We start from the raw sequence: 19,798 nt of genomic DNA on the forward strand, positions 1-19,798 counted from the left end.
GTCTCTCTGATTCATTCTCGCCTTGACTACTGTAACTCCTTACTAATCGGTCTTCCCCTCACTAAACTCTCCCCTCTACAATCTATTCTGAATGCAGCGGCCAGGCTCATCTATCAGGCTAGACGCTACAGCGATGCCTCCGGTCTGTGCCGGTCACTACATTGGCTGCCTATTCATTATAGAATAAAATATAAAGTTATTACTCTCATCCACAAGGCTCTCCATAATGCCGTACCTCCCTACTTTTCTTCCCTCATCTCTGTCTACCGCCCAACCCGTGTTCTCCGCTCACTCAATGATCTAACACTTACATCCTCTATTATCAGAACCTCCCACGCTCGTATACAAGACTTCTCCCGAGCTGCACCACTTCTCTGGAATGCTCTACCCCGGACAATAAGATTAACTCCCAACTTCTACAGTTTCAAACGCAAACTAAAGACGCATCTTTTCAGACAAGCCTATCACAATTCCTAATGCACAAAATTGTCTGAACACTGTATAAGCAATGCCGCCCCTGCTACCTCTTGTGTCACCCCCTCTACCTCATAGATTGTAAGCTCTTTTGAGCAGGGCCCTCAGTCCCATTGTGTGAAATGACGTTCTTTATTATGTATGTCTGTATCTGAACCCTATAAATTGTACAGTGCTGCGGAATATGTTGGCGCTATATAAATAAAATATATTATTATTATTATTATTATTAAATGGCGGGGCCCCAGAGTATAATAATTGGAGACCCGGGGAATAAAAACATAAAAAAACTACTGTTTCTTACCTGTCCCTGGCTCCTACGCTGTCTTCTCCGCTGCCGTCCCTCATCAATGACGTCGGACGTCACATGACCCGGGACGCAGGCCGGGTTCATGTGACGTCAGAGACGTCAGTCAACCAGGAAGGAGGCCTGGCAGGAGCTTGGAGAGGTAAGTAACAGTATTTTTTACGTTCCCTTACCTCTCCCGGTCCACCAATCATTATACTCAGGGGTCCGAAAAGACTCCCGAGTATAATGATAGCAGCGGTAGCAGCTGTCACCGGGCCCCTAATGCCCTGGGCCCTGTGGCAGCTGCCTCTGCTGCTATGGCGGTAGTTACGCCACTGCTTGTACTGTAACTTGCTAGCAACACATGACTGCCACCTTCAAATGCAACCTTCAAGAGGACCCTGAAGACTCATCTCTTCAGGAAAGCTTAATAACCTTCAATAACCCTGCTGCCACTATGTGACCATATTAGCAGCTTCTAATCTCACAGCCTCCTTCAACCCCCCCTTATAGATTGCAAGCCCTTGTGGGCAGGGCCTTCTATCCCAATGCCTTATATCCCACTGTACCACTTAGTCATTATGTTAGTATTGTATTTGTTTTGGGTTTTGTTTGTTTTTTGTTAATGGTGCTCTAAAAATAAATAATAATAGGAGCTCCTATGGGGCCCACCTTCACAAAAGGAGAGATGCAGGTATTGGCCTACATGGATGATGGAAGCTTTAGTGTAAGTTGAAAGTAGATCAGTGGGAGACTAAAATAATTGTAAGCTTTTTATGTTTTAACTATTTTGCTACACAAAGTAGTCATGCAGAAGAGCGATGCCATGCCAAGGATTGCTGTGGGGCCCCATAAATACTTGCTTAGAAGTCATATTTTCAGGAATATGATTGGATGTTAGAATCCTGCTAGCGTACGGTATGCCAAACTGCTGAAATATACAAATTGAAATTGTAATTCCACTATTCTTAGAACCGAAAAGAAATTACAGATAGGAATTACAGTTACAGTTGAAGTTCCAGATCTCCATTACAACACAGGGTTTTGGCTTCAGAGAAAGCAAGATCTGGTTAGCTTAAAATGGAACAAGTGACTTGCTGGGATTGTAATCACTACTGAAGCCCAGACATTAGATAAAGTTCTTGTAACTTATAAATTTTCTTTGAAACTACAGTATAAAATTAAAAAGCCATTTAGAAACCTTATACTGTACTGTAATGGAGTACAATGGATCCCACAGACTCAAATAAAATGATTTAGAATTTAGAAGAATTCAAACTTGACATAACTGAGCCATAATAACTATATTTATAAGACCCTATACGTCCCTTAAATTTCATTTTATAGGATTGTAAAGATTATAGTACAAACTGAAAGAAAATTCTGCCATGTTACTAAACACTGTAGAATTCTTGACATTCTGGGATATGTTTCATAGGCATACCAATGCATCTGCGAGAAAATGAACAGGGAAGGAAAACTACTTCAGGCAGTGATCTCTGCGAAAAAACATGCAAACGACTCTCATTCTGCTAATTCTTGACAAGAGATAGAATTCCAATGAGACATTATGCATTGCCCTCACATAACAAATCAGGTGCCTGAGTAATGCTGATATGGTCTAAAATACCAAAACAGACTTCTTCTAGATGAATGGTCTCATACCCAAAATGGCCACGCCATATGGTACACGCACAAAGCGGAGAAGCATATCTGTAAGAATTTCATACACACCTCTGGAGGATCCTAATGAATGGCAATGGGGCTGCTGACAGTGTGGGCCCAATTATAGGCCCAATGATGCTCATGCTGCAGCCCCTCTGTCTATCATGTCTACCCCACCCATTTACTATGCTACCTCTACAAACCCCAGTATCATCTCTTGCAGATTGGTCCTTCGTGTTAAATTTCATACTGTACTACCACTGATGCTGCCAATGCTACTCCTTAGTCAGACATCTCCATACTGTTGATGCCACTGGTGACATAATAAAAAATATAGTAAAAAAAAGAACCCCCAATTACTTCTTCCAATACAATCACAATGCCCATGTGTGTATGAAAACACAGACAGGCATCTACTCCCAATACGGTTAACATATGTTTTGGACTATAAGATGCACTATTTTGCCCTAAATTTGGGAGGGAAATGGGGGGGGGTGTCTTATAGTCGAAATGTGGGGTGTTTTGGCCAGGGGAGCCAGAGGACTAGGGGTCGCAGCATCACCCCACTCCTGCCGCTGCTGGGTTCCTGCAGTGGGGCTGCCGAAGGAGTAGGGTGATGCTGTGGGCCCAGGGCTGAAAGGGTGTTCCAGTAGAGTGAAGCTCCTGGCATTCGCCGTGCTATTACAGTGGATGCGTGGTCTGCTGCTGCAGAGTGGTAATGTACAGCAGAGAGCCAGAGCTAATGCCTGCAATCAGAGTCCACTCTAATCGCAGGCATTACTACTTTTGAGCCTCCTAAAGTGTAAAAGAAGCCCCCTGGGGCTGGTCCCCACCGGCCCTGTACCTTTCTTGTTGCAGGCCGGCTTCTACACGGTGAAATCGCAAGAGCCTACCTGTTTCTGGGACAGTCAGGAGCCTTCTGAAGAATCCCAGGCCTGTCATAGTAATATTACTATTGTGGCTGGTCTATTACCAGCCTCAATAGTAATGTACAGAATCTCCCATAAACTGCAATATAGTTGTAATGCAGTGTATGGGACTTGAAATCAAATGATTACAGGTTCAAGCTCCCCCTAGGGGGCTAATAAAGTAGTAAGTCCCCAGCTCAGCAAGAATATTAACCAGCGCTAACCACTGAGCCACCATGCTGCTCACACTACATGACAGTAATTATAATAATAAGTACAATACAAAGTGTAAAACAAATTACATTATAGCAATAATGCTTACGGGGCATAATATGTGCATTTTGTCATGCATTTCTGCTCAGTGGACAACTATTATAATTTCATACTTTTACTGTCTGCAACTTACTTTTTAAGCCTTTTCGTACTAACATTTTCCTTTACAAATCTACTGTCTTATACTGGGGGTTAAATACAGTTCACCTGGCAACAACTTGTTTCCACTTTAAGCATCTATCAAGTATCAAATTAACATCTGTAAAATACATTATTAGGATATTATTCTAATTTTTCTGATGCCCAAAATACTATATTTGACATTTAGCAGGATATTATATTCCATTATTGTTACTTATGGCCGAGGAATGTCTATACAGAAAGAGTCAATAAATGCCACATGGCAAGACATTCCCGAGGTTCTGCCAAAAACTGATTCTCCCTGCCATCAGTAGCATAGTCTAAATATCTACAGACAAATAGACCATGAAGTTACTCAACAAAAAATCAGAAGCATTAACCTATGCGTCTTTCCACATACACTGATCTTTGTTTCTCTGTAGAAGGGGTTGCTTGCAGGTGGGCAGGCATCAATTTCATGGGCCGGAGATGAAATTAGATAACACTTACAAAATGAAAGCATCAAGTAAAAATGTACAGGTGGAAAATCTGTAGACAATGCCGGCTTCTTAAGCTACAGTAGAGCTAGGAATATGTATGTATTAGCAAATTATAGACAAGGCTCCATACCCTTAAACTCTGCAAGATTGTAAATTTGGGTGCTGTACTAGCCGGCTGTCAGTGTCTTAGCCATCAGTTCAGGGATTATTTCTTTAAAAAGTTGATATGTCATACCTGACATGCAGTTATAAGAACAGCAATGTACCTATAGAGTATTGATCTTAAAGGGATTCTACCATTAAAAATCTTTTTTCTGTGGCTAACACGTCGGAATAGCCTTTACAAAGGCTATTCCTCTCCTACCTTTAGATGGGATCTCCGCCGCGCCGTTCCTTAGTAATACCATTTTTTACCGTTTTTGTAAATTAGTTCTCTGGCAGCGATGGGGGCGGGCCCCAGCGCTGAAAATGCGATGAGGGTGTCCCCACCGCTGCCCGAGAACAGGATCCTGCGCCACCTCTATCTTCTGCTGGATCCTCCCCTTCTTTCTTCAGCAGCGTCACCTCTGTCGGCTCTTACACTGGTAGAGCCAACTGCGCATGCGTGGCCATAGTTCCGAGGCGCGGCGGAGATCCCATCTAAAGGTAGGAGACGAATAGCCTTTCTAAAGGCTATTCCGACGTGTTAGCCACAGAAAAAAGATTTTTAATGGTAGAATCCCTTTAAACTGAAATGTCAGCTATAGCGAGGTCAGATGTTTTCAGGATCCAAACAAAGTAATTTTAATTAAAAAATGCATTTCAAGATACTCTTCTCAAATAAATCTGTTATGACAACCATAAAACACATGTAAAGTATAAAATATGATTGTATCCAACACTTTATAATCTCACACATCTTAATCTCCATGCACATGACTGAGTGTGTTGTCTAATGTGAAGATAGGTTTGCAGCAGATTCAAGAGTGTCATCCTAGTGCATTTCATAACGCATTTTACCTCTATGGGGGCTTCCAATGAATTCCATTCTGATGACATGGAGCATGATAGGGCCTGATTTATATTCAACAGAACAGAATGAACCATCAGACACCCCCTTTGGTGGCGCATTAGCACAATTGGTCATGTATATTAGGTCTAAGACTGGTATTCATGTAAATCCATGTTACACTAACTAGTTATGGGTCTTCATGATGAAGTGATCTGAGACTGGTAGTGTCTAGTCAAGATTGGGATATTAGAGGTAAACTAGATGTTGGAGGCAGGGCCACTTTAACCATACGGCCAATGGCGCACTACCACCTGGCCCTATGGTAGCAGAGGACCCATTGGGACAACAGGCCGGTCTTTCATATGCTTTCCTGCCATCCAAGGATGCTCAGTTGCCCCAGTCGTATGCAACTGGGGCAGCTTTGGATGGCAGGACAGCATATGAAAGACTTTCCTGCTGTCCCAATGAAGCAGGGAGCCGTCTAAATTGAGTTTTAAAGAGGTTCTGTTGGTTCTTTAGACATTTCTACTATAGTAAATAATAAAACCATAAAACAACAATTCTGGGTCACCTGTACATGAAACCCCACATTGTTACTCTATTATTCCAAATGGGTATGTAAGCTAAAATCAGTGTTATAATTAGAGATGAGCGAGTACTGTTCGGATCAGCCGATCCGAACAGCACGCTCGCATAGAAATGAATGGACGTAGTTGGCACGCGGGGGGTTAAGCGTCCGGCTGCCGTCAAAGCGGAAGTACCAGGTGCATCCATTCATTTCTATGGAGCGTGCTGTTCGGATCGGCTGATCCGAACAGTACTCGCTCATCTCTAGTTATAATGCCACTTGTCAGAAGGGTTCGTCCCTAGACTGTGCTACCATATTGACAAGGGAATGGTAATATTAAGTTATCAATTTATCCATACTTTTCCAGGAGAAATAATAAGACAAAACAAAGTTTTAAGTAAAAAAAAAAAAAACACTATAGTCATTTCATGATATATGTCAGTATGTACTAAAACAACCATGTCAGGATTAATGGCAGTCCCTTTCAAAGCAATAGTTTATCCAAATATTTATTTTTTTATTAAACCCCAATTTAATGCATGGAATCTTAATCTAATCCAGTACATGTGATACTTCAGAGCAGGTATTACTATGCATTGGCAGAGATTAAATGGTTCTTTAATATCTATGTCCTCTGTTTCCTGAGATGTGTAACACTTGTATATAATTATGAAGATTTAGCCGTATTTCTTAGTCCTCTGCTATACGCATATTTGTACAACTGGAGGGATATTAGACAGAGTTAACAAGCCAGTGGTTGTGTGATAGTGATCCAACATTTTGTTCCAATTTAATCCATCATTTATTGCTTATTACATGTTGTGTCGTTCTCGTGTCTGTCACTATGAGGTCGGTTGTCCCGTAGTCATCGACTGCTCTGGGGCCTGTTTCTATTTATGAAAATGTTTTAGGGCCAGAGCTGGATTGTCAATAATAGAAACTCCTAAACTAGGGAATAGAAGTGAAGGTAGCAGAAGTGCACAGTAACAGTTCCATGTATCGTGCCGTAATACTCTGGGTAACCTGTATACATGGAGTTCATATGCATGAATACTGCACATATGTAAATATATAGATAGATTCATGGAAAACTGTTTCAGTTGCCCAAAGCAGCCAATCACATCACAGCTTTTATTTCTTACATTGCTAAAGGAAAATGAAAGCTGTGCTGTGAATGGTTGCTATGGGCAACTAAAACTGTGTATTATTTATCTTGCACCAATCTTTAGTCACAGGTTATATTATTGTTCAAGCTGAATTAAGGCTGGTCTTACACGACCGTAGTTTAAGACCGCAAATGGTCCGCAATTGTGGGTTTTAAATTGTGGACCCACTGTTTTCTATGCGGCCTCTTATACCACCATAGATTTTGTCCGTGGTGTGGCGTGCCATAACCGTGGTCCGGACAGTATACTGCATGTCCGTAATGGCCGTGATTTTACAGCACGGACTTTCCCATACAAGTCTATGGGTGCGTGCAGTTATGCGGATATACTCTGAACGTACATCAGTTTATATCCACAATTGCGGATGTCAACATGTGTGTTTTGTGGTGTGTTTTATTTTTTGCGGATCCGCATAATACTGATACACACGGAACGTTGCAGATGCACTTTGTGGTTGGGAACGGATGTCTGCGGAATGAATTTTTAGAGTGAAATTTGTGTTGCGGATTCGCAAATTGCAGACCGCAAAAACCACTACGGTCGTGTAAGACCAGCCTAACAGTTCTATTGCTTCAGACCTGAGATCTCATAAGATTATTAACTGGTTCAATGCATCTCTCAACAGAGAATTAGCTACAAATATGAATGCATAACTGGATAAAAGCAAGAAAGACCTAAATAGGGCAGATAAAGAGTTTAGGCTTTTGTATAGACACACACCAAAGTGACAAGATCACATGCTCCTACTGTTAAGTATAAAGTGCAAACATAGGCACATCTAGGGGGAAGGAAAAAGGTGAGGAAGAATATGTAGATTACTGCTCCCTCCTTGCAGTATAGGTTCCATATTGGACAGTCACTTGTAAAGGGTAGAAACTTTAAAGAGAGTCTGTCAGCAGGAAAATCTGTATCAAACTAATGAGAGTAGCTTATAAGGTTTCTAAACTATCTAAAGATTCTTTTCTTATTTTGTATTGTGGCTCCGTTTTCATAAAAATCAGGATTATATTCTTATGTAAATTAGTTGAAAAGGGCTTTAAGGCTAAGGCAGCACGGGACGTCCTGCAACAATAAAGCTCTGCGGCAAAAAACACAGCGGGAACGCATCGCAGTTCTTTCTCCAATGCTTTAAACAGAAAGTTCACTGAGCTTTCCTCTGCAGACTTTCTGTTACGATCATATCTATGCGGAAACTGCCAGTATTTCTGTAGATATAATTGACATGCTGCGATTTCCAAAACCGCACCGTTTTTTTCAGTAAAAACACCGCAGTTTTTACCACAAAACGGGCACAGGATTCCATTTTTCACTTACTGTAAAACGCCGCAATTTTTCTGTCCCTTGGGCCTTAGCCTAAGGGTGTTACTTTTCCTACTGTGCTTTCTTCTCCACCCTTGATAGCCATTTCTAAGTGCAGGCAAAGTGTGATAAAGTGGAAGTTATCCCTAAAGAAATGGGGTGTATAGCTGTTCAGAATTTAGGGGTGATTATTTAGAGCAGAGAGTGAAGTTCCAACAGAAGAAGAAATGCCCCTGAAGCCACTTTCAATAAATTTGCATAAGAATAGAATCCTGATTTTTAATAAAATGGAGCTGCAACGCAGAATAAGAAAAACATGTTTGGAACATACAGAATCAGCCCTACAAGGTGCTGTCATTAGTTTAATACTGATTTTTGCTGCTAAAATAATGACTAATAAAGGGAGTAGTTTGACCTCGAAATGCATTGTTTTAACAGTTAACGCTGCATCAAAAATTACATTGGAAAATCACTTACATGTTTCCACTTCACATATCAATGTATGATTTATTTAAGAATAGTCATTTTACATAAAAAAAATAATCTAAGTATAGTATTCTGGGTGCTCACAAATACAAAAAATATACTATTGTAAATTGATTGTAAAGCATTAATAAAGTCCTAATTTCAGTACCTTTGCAATGTGGGGCGCTTTCCGTCCAGCTTCCATTTGGCAGACACAGTCTGCTGCTTGCACCAATGAGCTGGTAACCAGGATCACATGTGTAATGGACTTCATGATCAACAAGATATTTGGAACCAAATTTTCTGCCGTTCTCAGGAGCTTCCAGTGAAGGACAAGAGACTGAAAAAAAATACAAAACAATCAGATATCTCCTGTTGTAAATTTCATTGGTATTTTTACAGTACTGCTGAAGGCTTCTATTTTGTTCTGTATATTTTTTACATTTTCATCATTTGTTGGCTATAATGTCTTTGTCTTTAAACATTTGGTGTTACGCGTCATCTAATAATGTCAACTAATGGCTTATATACACTTTCTTTGTAATTGAGTCCTATTCATACAGTAATATGAAAATTGCCATGGTCTACTGGTTAAACACAAGGCATAACACCTAAATAGAGAAAATAAGTTGCAGACCAACGGGACAACTGAGATGCAGGTACATCTCTGGGAAAGAGTAAGAATATGTAAATTACACTTCCGTCCTTATGGTGCAGGTTCCATATGGGGAAGCCACTTGTAAAGGGCAGAAATATCAAAATAATTTCTGGTCACAGAGAGTATTCACTGTATTAAAAACTAACTTATAAGATAGATTTCATGTTACTAAAGCACTTTGTGTGTATTTGATACCTATTAATACAGTAAGCTGGAAATTTGCTCAGACTGTCTTCTCAGCAGATAACTCTAGTTTCACGCTTGGGTTCGGGTTTCTGTTCTTCGGGTCCGCTTGGGGACCCGAAAAATGGAAACCCAATCCGCTTAAAAAGCGATTACTCATGGAAACCCACAGACCACATAATGGACTATAATGGGGTCTGTCATTTTCCACTTGAAAAATGCGGAGAGAAAAGTCATACTTACAGGTTACCCAGAGTACCAGTTCTCCAGTATCCCGTGGTCATTAAGTATTAATGGTTTCTATGTAAATAAAACCATATTAACAAACCCAGTGTCCTTACCTAAAGTTCCAAAGGCACATTTCTGAAAAGACCACAAATCTAGCATATAGTATATAGCGTATTATACTGGTGCTTTGTTACGTCACAGAGGGACACTTGGGCTTACTTAGGCACAGGGACCTGGATATGACCGCTACCTCCAAACTCCATATTGTTACAGAACTATACAAGTCACATTGGGGCAGATTTGTTATCGTGGTACGCCACTTTTGTGACATGAACAAGTCACAGACTTTGGGCTTCACTTGCAACAAAAATTTTGAAAGTGACATTTATGCACCATTTTTGCCACTTTCTGAACAGGGGACAAGGCAATAGTGTACTATGGGAATAATTGATGGCGTAATTGATACCTAGGATACATCATCTGGTGCATGGCCTGACAAAAGAAGTCGCTACTTTATGACGGGACATGGATTATGCAGACCAGTGTACAATACACCAGTCCTCCTAAATCTCCTCCAGTATATGTTTTATATTCTATACTAACCTGGTTGTGGGTCCGGGCCACCTTTGTTGACAGTGTTTTGCAAATTATTAAGTCTGCTTTTCATAATACGGATTCCTTCTGCAAATCTTGTTTCTTGACCCTTTAAGAATTGCTGCATCTGTTTGATGACAGTCAGCATCTGCTGTTTGTTTGGACAGTTCTAGGGTTAAAAACAGCATAGAAACACCTTTATCGTGTGAAAAAGAACAAAAACCTTCAACAAAAATCTACAGACTCACAGTAAACAAATTGCTATATCACTTTCATATATAAATAATAAGTCAAGCAAAGAACAGATGAACTGCAGAGAAATATTACTTTATAAGCTAAGTAACACTTCCCCAACCAGTGGCTTGTAAGCAACATGCGGCTCCGGCCCACCCAACATGTGACACCCCAGGAGGTAACAGCTCCATAGATTAATTGTATCTTAATGGTACTAAAGATGTCAATTCAATTTGGAGCTGGCATTAAAAAAACATATCACTGGCAGTTAATATTCCAATAGGATTCGTCATTTATAGACTATATAAATTCCCAGATTATTCGAAAGAAGTTCATATAACTGATAGATACAGTAAACCTTTCTTGCAGAATACCTACAGTACGCATTATTTCTTAAAGGAATTGTACCTCCAGACAATACCCTGTTGGGTGTAATTACAATGGGAATATCCTCTTCTATATTTGATTTTTACATTCAATGTAAACAAAAATATATAAAATTAATAACTCCATAAGTAATAAATTCATGCATATGATAATTAACTAATAAGCCTTAGCATTGTAGTGCATGCATTAGTGATCAGACCCCCTGGGTTTCAAGACTCCTAGGGGGTCTAATAAGTACAGTTAAGAAATGAAAAAGTAAAATAATATAACATAATTAACTAGAAAAAAAAATTCAAATCACCCCTTTCCCTAGAACACATAAAAAAGTAAAAAAAAAAACAAAAAAAACAATGAAGTGAAACCCATACACATTAGGTTTTCTAATACGGTGAACGACATAGCGGGGAAAAAAATATCCTCCCATAATAATTTTAGTTCAAAGCGATCAAAGCAACAGACATTCCTCTAAATAATTGGAACGTACATCTGCCAACACAAAAAATATGCCTATTTCATCCCCATACACAGACATTTTTTGCAAAGTTTTTGACATAAACATAAAAAAAACTATAGAAATTTGGTATTACTAGAATCGTACCAACTCATAGAATACAAGTGACATGTCACTTTGGCTGTACGGTGAACACTGTAAAAATAAAGGAGAAAGTTGCTGAGGTCCCATGTTGTAGACAAACAATTCCTTTTGTTGCAGTTTTAGCTGTGTTTTTTTTTAAACCAAAGGCAGGGCTGAACTGAGCAGAAGGTAGAACTTCCTACATATTTCCCATTCCTTTGATAGCCATTCTTGGTTTTGGCTCAAAAATCCACATAAAATCTACAACAAAAAAGCTCCATTTCCATTATGTGGGGCCTCAGTCTAAAAGTGTTTTTCAGAACTAAAACAGTGATCAAAAGATCAGCAAAGTCAGGTTAGTAGGGGTGCAATACCCAAAACCCCTGCAGTCACCCGTTTTCTTGCTATTCGCGCTATTGCTGATGGCGTCACAAATTGCAACTGAAGTTCAATCCTATTCAAGTGAATGGTTCTGAGCTACAATCCCAGACACAGTCTTATATGCAATGTACAGTACTCTTTCTGGTATTCAATGTAGAGGCCACAGCAATCACCCAAATGCTCCTTTCTCTTCCTACAGCTGATCTATGAATGGTCCTGATATTAATGAACCTGTCCTAACAATCCATGAACGGTTATAAGATTTTCATGACCTGTCCTAAAGAAAGGTCAGCAATACTTGTGAAAAAAAAAACTAATTTTTGCAGACTGTCTCATAGGGAAGCAGGTGAATCCTTCACTGTTCCTTGATCCATGGGGCTAGAAGGCTCCTAGCCCCCAACCCCTACAAGAGTGGTGCATGATGCAGTACACACACAACACTACATGCAGATAGGCAGCATAGAGCATCTCCCTATAATAAACAGTGCAGAATATTTAAGAATCTACCTAATCTATTATATATAGATGCATTGGATGGTTAAGATGACATCTAGGCACAGAGGCAGGTCAACCTCACTGCATGGTCCAGAGCTAAGGGGTCCCTAAACCAAGGCAAGGGCAAGTCAGCAGGCTACTTGGGTTGCAGTAAAGGGTTGCGGCCATAGGAAAGAAATATTCCAAGGAAAGGGCTAGTTAGCAGACTAATACTGAAAAAAATGTGCATCTGTGGAGTTTTAGGAATTTGTGAATGAGAGGCAGGAAATATTTGCATTTAGCTGTATATTGTGCATCCAAAATGAATTCTACTGGAGTCAGTAAGCAATCCAGTCCAACAGTGGCCATAGAGCGTATTTGTATAGTTTATTGAGAAATAAGATTAAACACCATATTGAAAATAACAATGTATTTTCAAGATGAAAAGTGCACAATGTGTTAATGTTGGTAACAGGAAAGTTAACATCCCATTTCCATGACTGACACATTTCTGCAGCTCACGACAGTGTCAGAGTTTCCGCTCCTTTCCTTCTGCCATTAACCCGACCACACATGACATTCCTTCCACCCAGAGACAGCAGCCCCTCAAGGTATTATGTCATTATTAATGTTATTGCTTGTTATTGCTATGGGATGCTATGGCATTTGTATTTTCTTGCTGTCAATACTATGGGGGTTCTGTGCCTGCTATTATTATAGGGATCCCGTGTCAGGCATTGCATTTGAAGTTCTATTTGCTGTCGTTGTTGGAGCGCTGTGATAATCTCTGATAGGGAATCAGGTGGCGGCCTCTGTAAAAGGAGGCAAGGACTGAAATTCACAATAAATCTCTGCTAAACTTTTTTCAGTGTTTGCATTTTCCAGCTTACTGTGTAGTCCCAATATAAAACTCTTGTGCTCACAAGAATTTCCCAGATAAAATGCTTGCAATATTGTGGACACTGAAAACAAAAAGATGTGAACATACATGAATATACATTATTAATGCACCACCTTTCCATCCATCATAACCAATCTTATCAATAAATTTACAATGACATCAATTGCTTCTACCACACTTAGAAACAAATCTTGAATAGAAATAATTCACCATTTGTCGATTACATAATAGCTCTTTTTAGGTCTGATGATCTCATTTCATTGTTTAGAACATGAATCATCTAGAAGATGTTATATTATAAACTCATTAAGATCCATTTTTTCCTGTTTTCCCAAACCAGATATACACAGCCAAAAAAGATGTTTTAATCATTTGCTGGATGAGTTATAGTAAAAGTTGATGCGGTCCATTGAGATGTAGCCAAGAAGAGAAGTTTATTGGACTGCAGTTTTTTTTCTAGAGCGTTAAACAAATCTCTTTAAAAACAATCATCTTAATATGGTTTACACTTTGTTATAATCATTACTTAAAGGGGTTTTCCGGGACAAGGAAAATGTGGCTAAAGGCAGGAAATGCTTGTCACATGAATGAAGAAACATAACTGAGTATCTTTATGTGTCTATGGACCATTTTTACAGTTCTTCATTCAGGCTCATGCAACGCTTCCGGGTTTCTAGTTCCCGGTTGTGGGAGTGTCAGAGCCTTTCCAGGCAACACCTCTCAGTTTACTGCAGCCCCTAAAAGGTTTTTTTATTCATGCCCTGTGTACTTACTTACTTACTTACTTATGTGTATATATGTTTTATATACACACACATGATAAAGTTACATATATATGCATACATCTATGTATTTAACTATAAATATATATATGCAAATGTATGTGTATATAAGAACAAATTCAGTACATGTGTACCCGTATATATTAGAGATGAGCGAACAGTAAAATGTTCGAGGTTCAATATTCGTTTCGAGTAGCCCCTCAATATTCGACTACTCAAATCGAATATCGAACCCTATTATAGTCTATGGGGGGAAAATGCTCGTTTCAGGGGTAGGCAACATTCGATCAAATTATACTTACCAAGTCCACGAGTGAGGGTCGGGCTTGATCCTCCGAGAAGTCTTCTCCTTGCAGCGTCCCCACGGCGTCTTCCGGCTCTTCATTCACTCTGCCAGGCATTGCGCCTGGGCAGAGCCGACTGCGCATGCCGCACTACAAGCGGATATGCGCAGTCTGCTCTGCCCAGGCCCGATGCCTGGCAGAGTGAATGAAGAGCTGGAAGACGCCGCGGGGAAGCTGCACGGAGAAGACTTCTAAAGGTAGGAGAAGAACCAGCATTGATTGGCCGACTGTATAGCATTCGGCCAATCAATGCTGGTTCTGCATTGAACTTTTACATTCGAATAGGGAGTGGTACTCGATCGAGTACTACGCCCTCATCTCTAGTATATATATATATACACTCATCGGCCACTTTATTAGGTACACCTGTCCAACTGCTCGTTAATGCTTAATTTCTAATCAGCCAATCACATGGCGGCAACTCAGTGCATTTAGGCATGTAGACATGGTCAAGACAATCTCCTGCAGTTCAAACCGAGCATCAGTATGGGGAAGAAAGGTGATTTGAGTGCCTTTGAACGTGGCATGGTTGTTGGTGCCAGAAGGGCTGGTCTGAGTATTTCAGAAACTGCTGATCTACTGGGATTTTCACGCACAACCATGTCTAGGGTTTACAGAGTATGGTCCGAAAAAGAAAAAACATCCAGTGAGCGGCAGTTCTGTGGGCGGAAATGCGTTGTTGATGCCAGAGGTCAGAGGAGAATGGCCAGACTGGTTCGAGCTGATGGAAAGGCAACAGTGACTCAAATAGCCACCCGTTACAACCAAGGTAGCCAGAAGAGCATCTCTGAACGCACAGTACGTCGAACTTTGAGGCAGATGGGCTACAGCAGCAGAAGACCACACCGGGTGCCACTCCTTTCAGCTAAGAACAGGAAACTGAGGCTACAATTTGCACAAGCTCATCGAAATTGGACAATTGAAGATTGGAAAAACGTTGCCTGGTCTGATGAGTCTCGATTTCTGCTGCGACATTCGGATGGTAGGGTCAGAATTTGGCGTCAACAACATGAAAGCATGGATCCATCCTGCCTTGTATCAACGGTTCAGGCTGGTGGTGGTGGTGTCATGGTGTGGGGAATATTTTCTTGGCACTCTTTGGGCCCCTTGGTACCAATTGAGCATCGTTGCAACGCCAAAGCCTACCTGAGTATTGTTGCTGACCATGTCCATCCCTTTATGACCACAATGTACCCAACATCTGATGGCTACTTTCAGCAGGATAATGCGCCATGTCATAAAGCTGGAATCATCTCAGACTGGTTTCTTGAACATGACAATGAGTTCACTGTACTCCAATGGCCTCCACAGTCACCAGATCTCAATCCAATAGAGCATCTTTGGGATGTGGTGGAACGGGAGATTCGCATCATGGATGTGCAGCCGACAAATCTGCGGCAACTGTGTGATGCCATCATGTCAATATGGACCAAAATCTCTGAGGAATGCTTCCAGCACCTTGTTGAATCTATGCCACGAAGAATTGAGGCAGTTCTGAAGGCAAAAGGGGGTCCAACCCGTTACTAGCATGGTGTACCTAATAAAGTGGCCGGTGAGTGTATATATATATATATATATATATATATATATATATATATATATATATATGAACTGAGAACATCTGTAATGTCTTGCTTTCCAATAAGTCTGTGTTCACACTGTGTGGTTTTGTTCAAAATAACGGCTATTTTTATCAGAAAACAAATTGCATTTTTTTAAAAATGCATGCAGTTCATGAAACCCACGCATGTTTTTGTCACGCCTTTCCACTGGTGACATTTTTTGATTTTCGATTTTCGTTTTTGACTCCCCACCTTCCAAACCCCATAACTTTTTTAACTTTCAGAGCCATATGAGGGCTTACTGTTTGCCGAACAAATTTTTCTTCATGTTACTGCCATTTATTATCTGGTACAATGTACTGGGAAACTGGGAAAAAATTCAGTGGGAAAAAATTCAGAATGGGATGGATCTGAAGAAAAACTGCATTTGTGCGACTTTTTTATGGGCTTTGTTTTTACGGCGTTCACTGTGCAGCCAAAATGACATGTCATCTGTATTCTATGTTTCAGTACAATTCCAGGGATACCAAATCTATGTAGTTTTATTTACATATTAACCCCTTAACAAAAATTGAAACCTTTGCAACAAAATTTTTGTTTTTATATGTGCCATATTCTAACACCAATAATTTTTTTATATTTCCATGTACAGGGATGCATAGGGTGTCACTTTTTGCGGGGTCATTGATGACTTTTTATTAAAATTTTTAGCAGAGGCAAAACAGTGAAAAAAACGGCGGTTTAGCACTTTTGATTTTTTTTTTCCGGTAACGGCGTTTACCGTATGGAAAAAATATTTGTATAAGTTTGTAGAACGGGTATTTTTGGTTTAGAGGGATACCTAATTTGTATGTGTTTCACTGTAATTTTAAACTTTTACATGTATTCCAGGGAAAGAAGGGGCTTGAACCTACAGTCATTTGATTGCAAGTACCAAAGACTGCAATATAAATGTATTGCAGTCTATGGGAAATTCAGAATGTTGCTATTGAGGCAATAGTGCTATGACAAGCCTGGGAGCCTTTAGAGGGCTCCCGGCTGTCAGAAGAACAAGCCAGCTCCCATGATTTTGCTGCGCAGGAGCTGGCCTGCTTCATTAAAGGACGGGACAAGCCCTAGAGGCCATTTTTAACTTTAAGGGGGCCCTGGACTGCAAAGTCCTTTGCTCTGCAATTAACTCTGCTATGCCAGCTGCACTGCAGCAGAACTCTTTAAAGACTCGGCATCTGCCATACTATTACAGCGGATATCTGGAAAGGGTTAAAGCATGCAGTTTTCCCTGCATGATCCCTATGCATCTATCATGCTGCCAGCCCATCAATGTTCATAAAACCCTCTGACCACTCACGGAAGATTGCTGTAACATCAGGGCCCTTCCAAACACCATCATACTGGCTAAGGGGATGTTCATACTTGCGCCCCTGTGTGCTCTGTGTCATTCTCCGGATTTCTGCCTAAGCCCTGGCGAACGCACAGGGGACGGCTTTGAATAGGTTTTAAAAGCAAGCTGCCAGGGTCCGTATGCAGCTTCTCCTTGGGAAAACCTTTTTTTTTTTTGGCCGGACACAAAGTCAGATATGAAGGACTTTGTGTCTGGCCAAAAAAAACAGTTTTCCCCCGGAGAGGCTGCATACGGATACTGGCAGTTTGCTTTTAAAAACCATTCAAATGATTTTTCAAACTGACCCCCGGGAAGCCGCTCCCTATGCAGTTTTGCTGGGACTTAGGATGGAAACCCAGCGGAATGACACAGAGCACACAGGGGAGCAAGTGTGAACACCCCCTAAGAGAAGAGAGGTCCCCTCTCCAACTGAAACTGAAACTACGACCATCACCATCTAGGTAGTACTTCAGGACCCTCTTCAGCGGTGTCTGGCCCAGGAGCAGGACTGGGGTGTGTAATTGAGTGTGCTTGGCCAAGCAGGTGGCATACATTGGCCCCATAAAGATTGCATTTGACCATGTTACATGTGCTTAATTTCACAGATGGTTACATTTTTTATTTCATATGCTGTGTGTGATCCATTTCTGGGTGGTCATTGCCATATGGAGGATCACAAGGGTGGTGAAAAAGAAAACAGTCTCGGATCATGCGTCAGCTCAGTATTGAATAGTCCATCTCTTTAATGGCTTATCGCTGTAACTCCCCTGCCATGTGCATTTCTTTATCTTTCTCTTGTAAATTCTAATGTTGGTCACACATGTTTCAAAAGTAGTATTATGTAAGAGATTCAGTATTGAAGTGTGTGTGGTCACAAAGCCATAGATCATAAAGAGATTCTATTAGGTATACAAACTCTAAAACAGTGTGGTTTATGTAGTTTATATAGCGCCAACATATTCCGCAGCACTGTACATATATATATATATATATATATATATAGTGAGGAAGTTATCTCGGTAGAAACCCTGTGTGGACCCAGTCAAGACAGAGATGCAAAATATGCAGCAAACTGGTTTATTTAGATAAAAAACAGGAAAATAAATAAACCTTGACTTCAGGCACAAAAGGAGCAAAACAAAATACAGCCTTAGCTTCAGGCAAACACAAAATAAATGCCTGCTCGTCTGAGCAACTAACTAAACATAACGGATAACCTAACTATACGTGGCTTAATTCCAGTCACACGAACAAAAGAGGAGCAATATAGTCTCACCAGACTCAAGGTTACATCACAGAACCATACACCTCCTTTCACTCCATGGAACTGCACTAGAATGTAAGAGCTGTAGCCTTTTCTGGCCCAGTAATGAGGAAAGGATCTACACCTGGGCTGAAGCCTACTCAAGATCCACCTTGGACCACATATATGTCTGAAACCTGGGGCTGATATTTCTGGACTCCAGCACTCTGCCTGTCACCTTCTCACTATATATATATATATATATAGTAAAACTTGCTAGTATCTCTAGTTTTGATGAACTTTGAAGTACTATAGGGCCAAGGAGGAAATGCCAGTGCTCAGCTGTTGGACAGTGGCAGCCTGGACTCCCCCGAAAAGATCACACACTTGCCTTTGAATTATCCCCTGATGATACCTCATGGTAGAAACGCATAGGTAGGCATTTGGAGGGCAAACTCAGGAATACTCTTCTGTAGAAAGAGCGTAGCGGTGTAGCTAAAATCTTGTTGGTGGGTGTTATGAGTCAACACTCCTACCGGGTTCTGTTCAGCTAGTGTGAAGCTACAGTCCTATGAAAAAGTTTGGGCACCCCTATTAATCTTAATCATTTTTTGTTCTAAATATTTTGGTGTTTGCAACAGCCATTTCAGTTTGATATATCTAATAACTGATGGACACAGTAATATTTCAGGATTGAAATGAGGTTTATTGTACTAACAGAAAATGTGCAGTATGCATGAAACCAAAATTTGACCGGTGCAAAAGTATGGGCACCCTTATCATTTTATTGATTTGAATTCCCCTAACTACTTTTTACTGACTTACTGAAGCACAAAATTGGTTTTGTAACCTCAGTGAGCTTTGAACTTCATAGCCAGATGTATCCAATCATAAGAAAAGGTATTTAAGGTGGCCAATTGCAAGTTGATCTCCTATTTGAATCTCCTCTGAAGAGTGGCATCATGGGCTACTCAAAACAACTCTCAAATGATCTGAAAACAAAGATTGTTCAACATAGTTGTTCAGGGGAAGGATACAAAAAGTTGTCTCAGAGATTTAACCTGTCAGTTTCCACTGTGAGGAACATAGTAAGGAAATGGAAGACCACAGGGACAGTTCTTGTTAAGCCCAGAAGTGGCAGGCCAAGAAAAATA

The 19,798-nt window shown here is 40.5% G+C and overlaps 1 protein-coding gene across 1 annotated transcript in view; it reads right to left on the reverse strand.

Moving 5' to 3' along the window:
- Window positions 1-19,798, reverse strand: part of FBLN7 (fibulin 7) — an 88,509-nt gene that overhangs the window by 19,554 nt on the left and 49,157 nt on the right. The window contains exons 2-3 of the mRNA XM_075267714.1: window positions 10,391-10,550; window positions 8,888-9,058 (exon numbers count right to left, since the gene is read on the reverse strand). Coding sequence (XP_075123815.1) covers window positions 8,888-9,058; window positions 10,391-10,550 — 331 coding nt within the window. The remainder of the gene's footprint in view (window positions 1-8,887; window positions 9,059-10,390; window positions 10,551-19,798) is intronic.

The sequence above is a fragment of the Leptodactylus fuscus genome, chromosome 3 (assembly GCF_031893055.1).
Source record: "Leptodactylus fuscus isolate aLepFus1 chromosome 3, aLepFus1.hap2, whole genome shotgun sequence".
Taxonomy (NCBI): Eukaryota; Metazoa; Chordata; class Amphibia; order Anura; family Leptodactylidae; genus Leptodactylus; species Leptodactylus fuscus.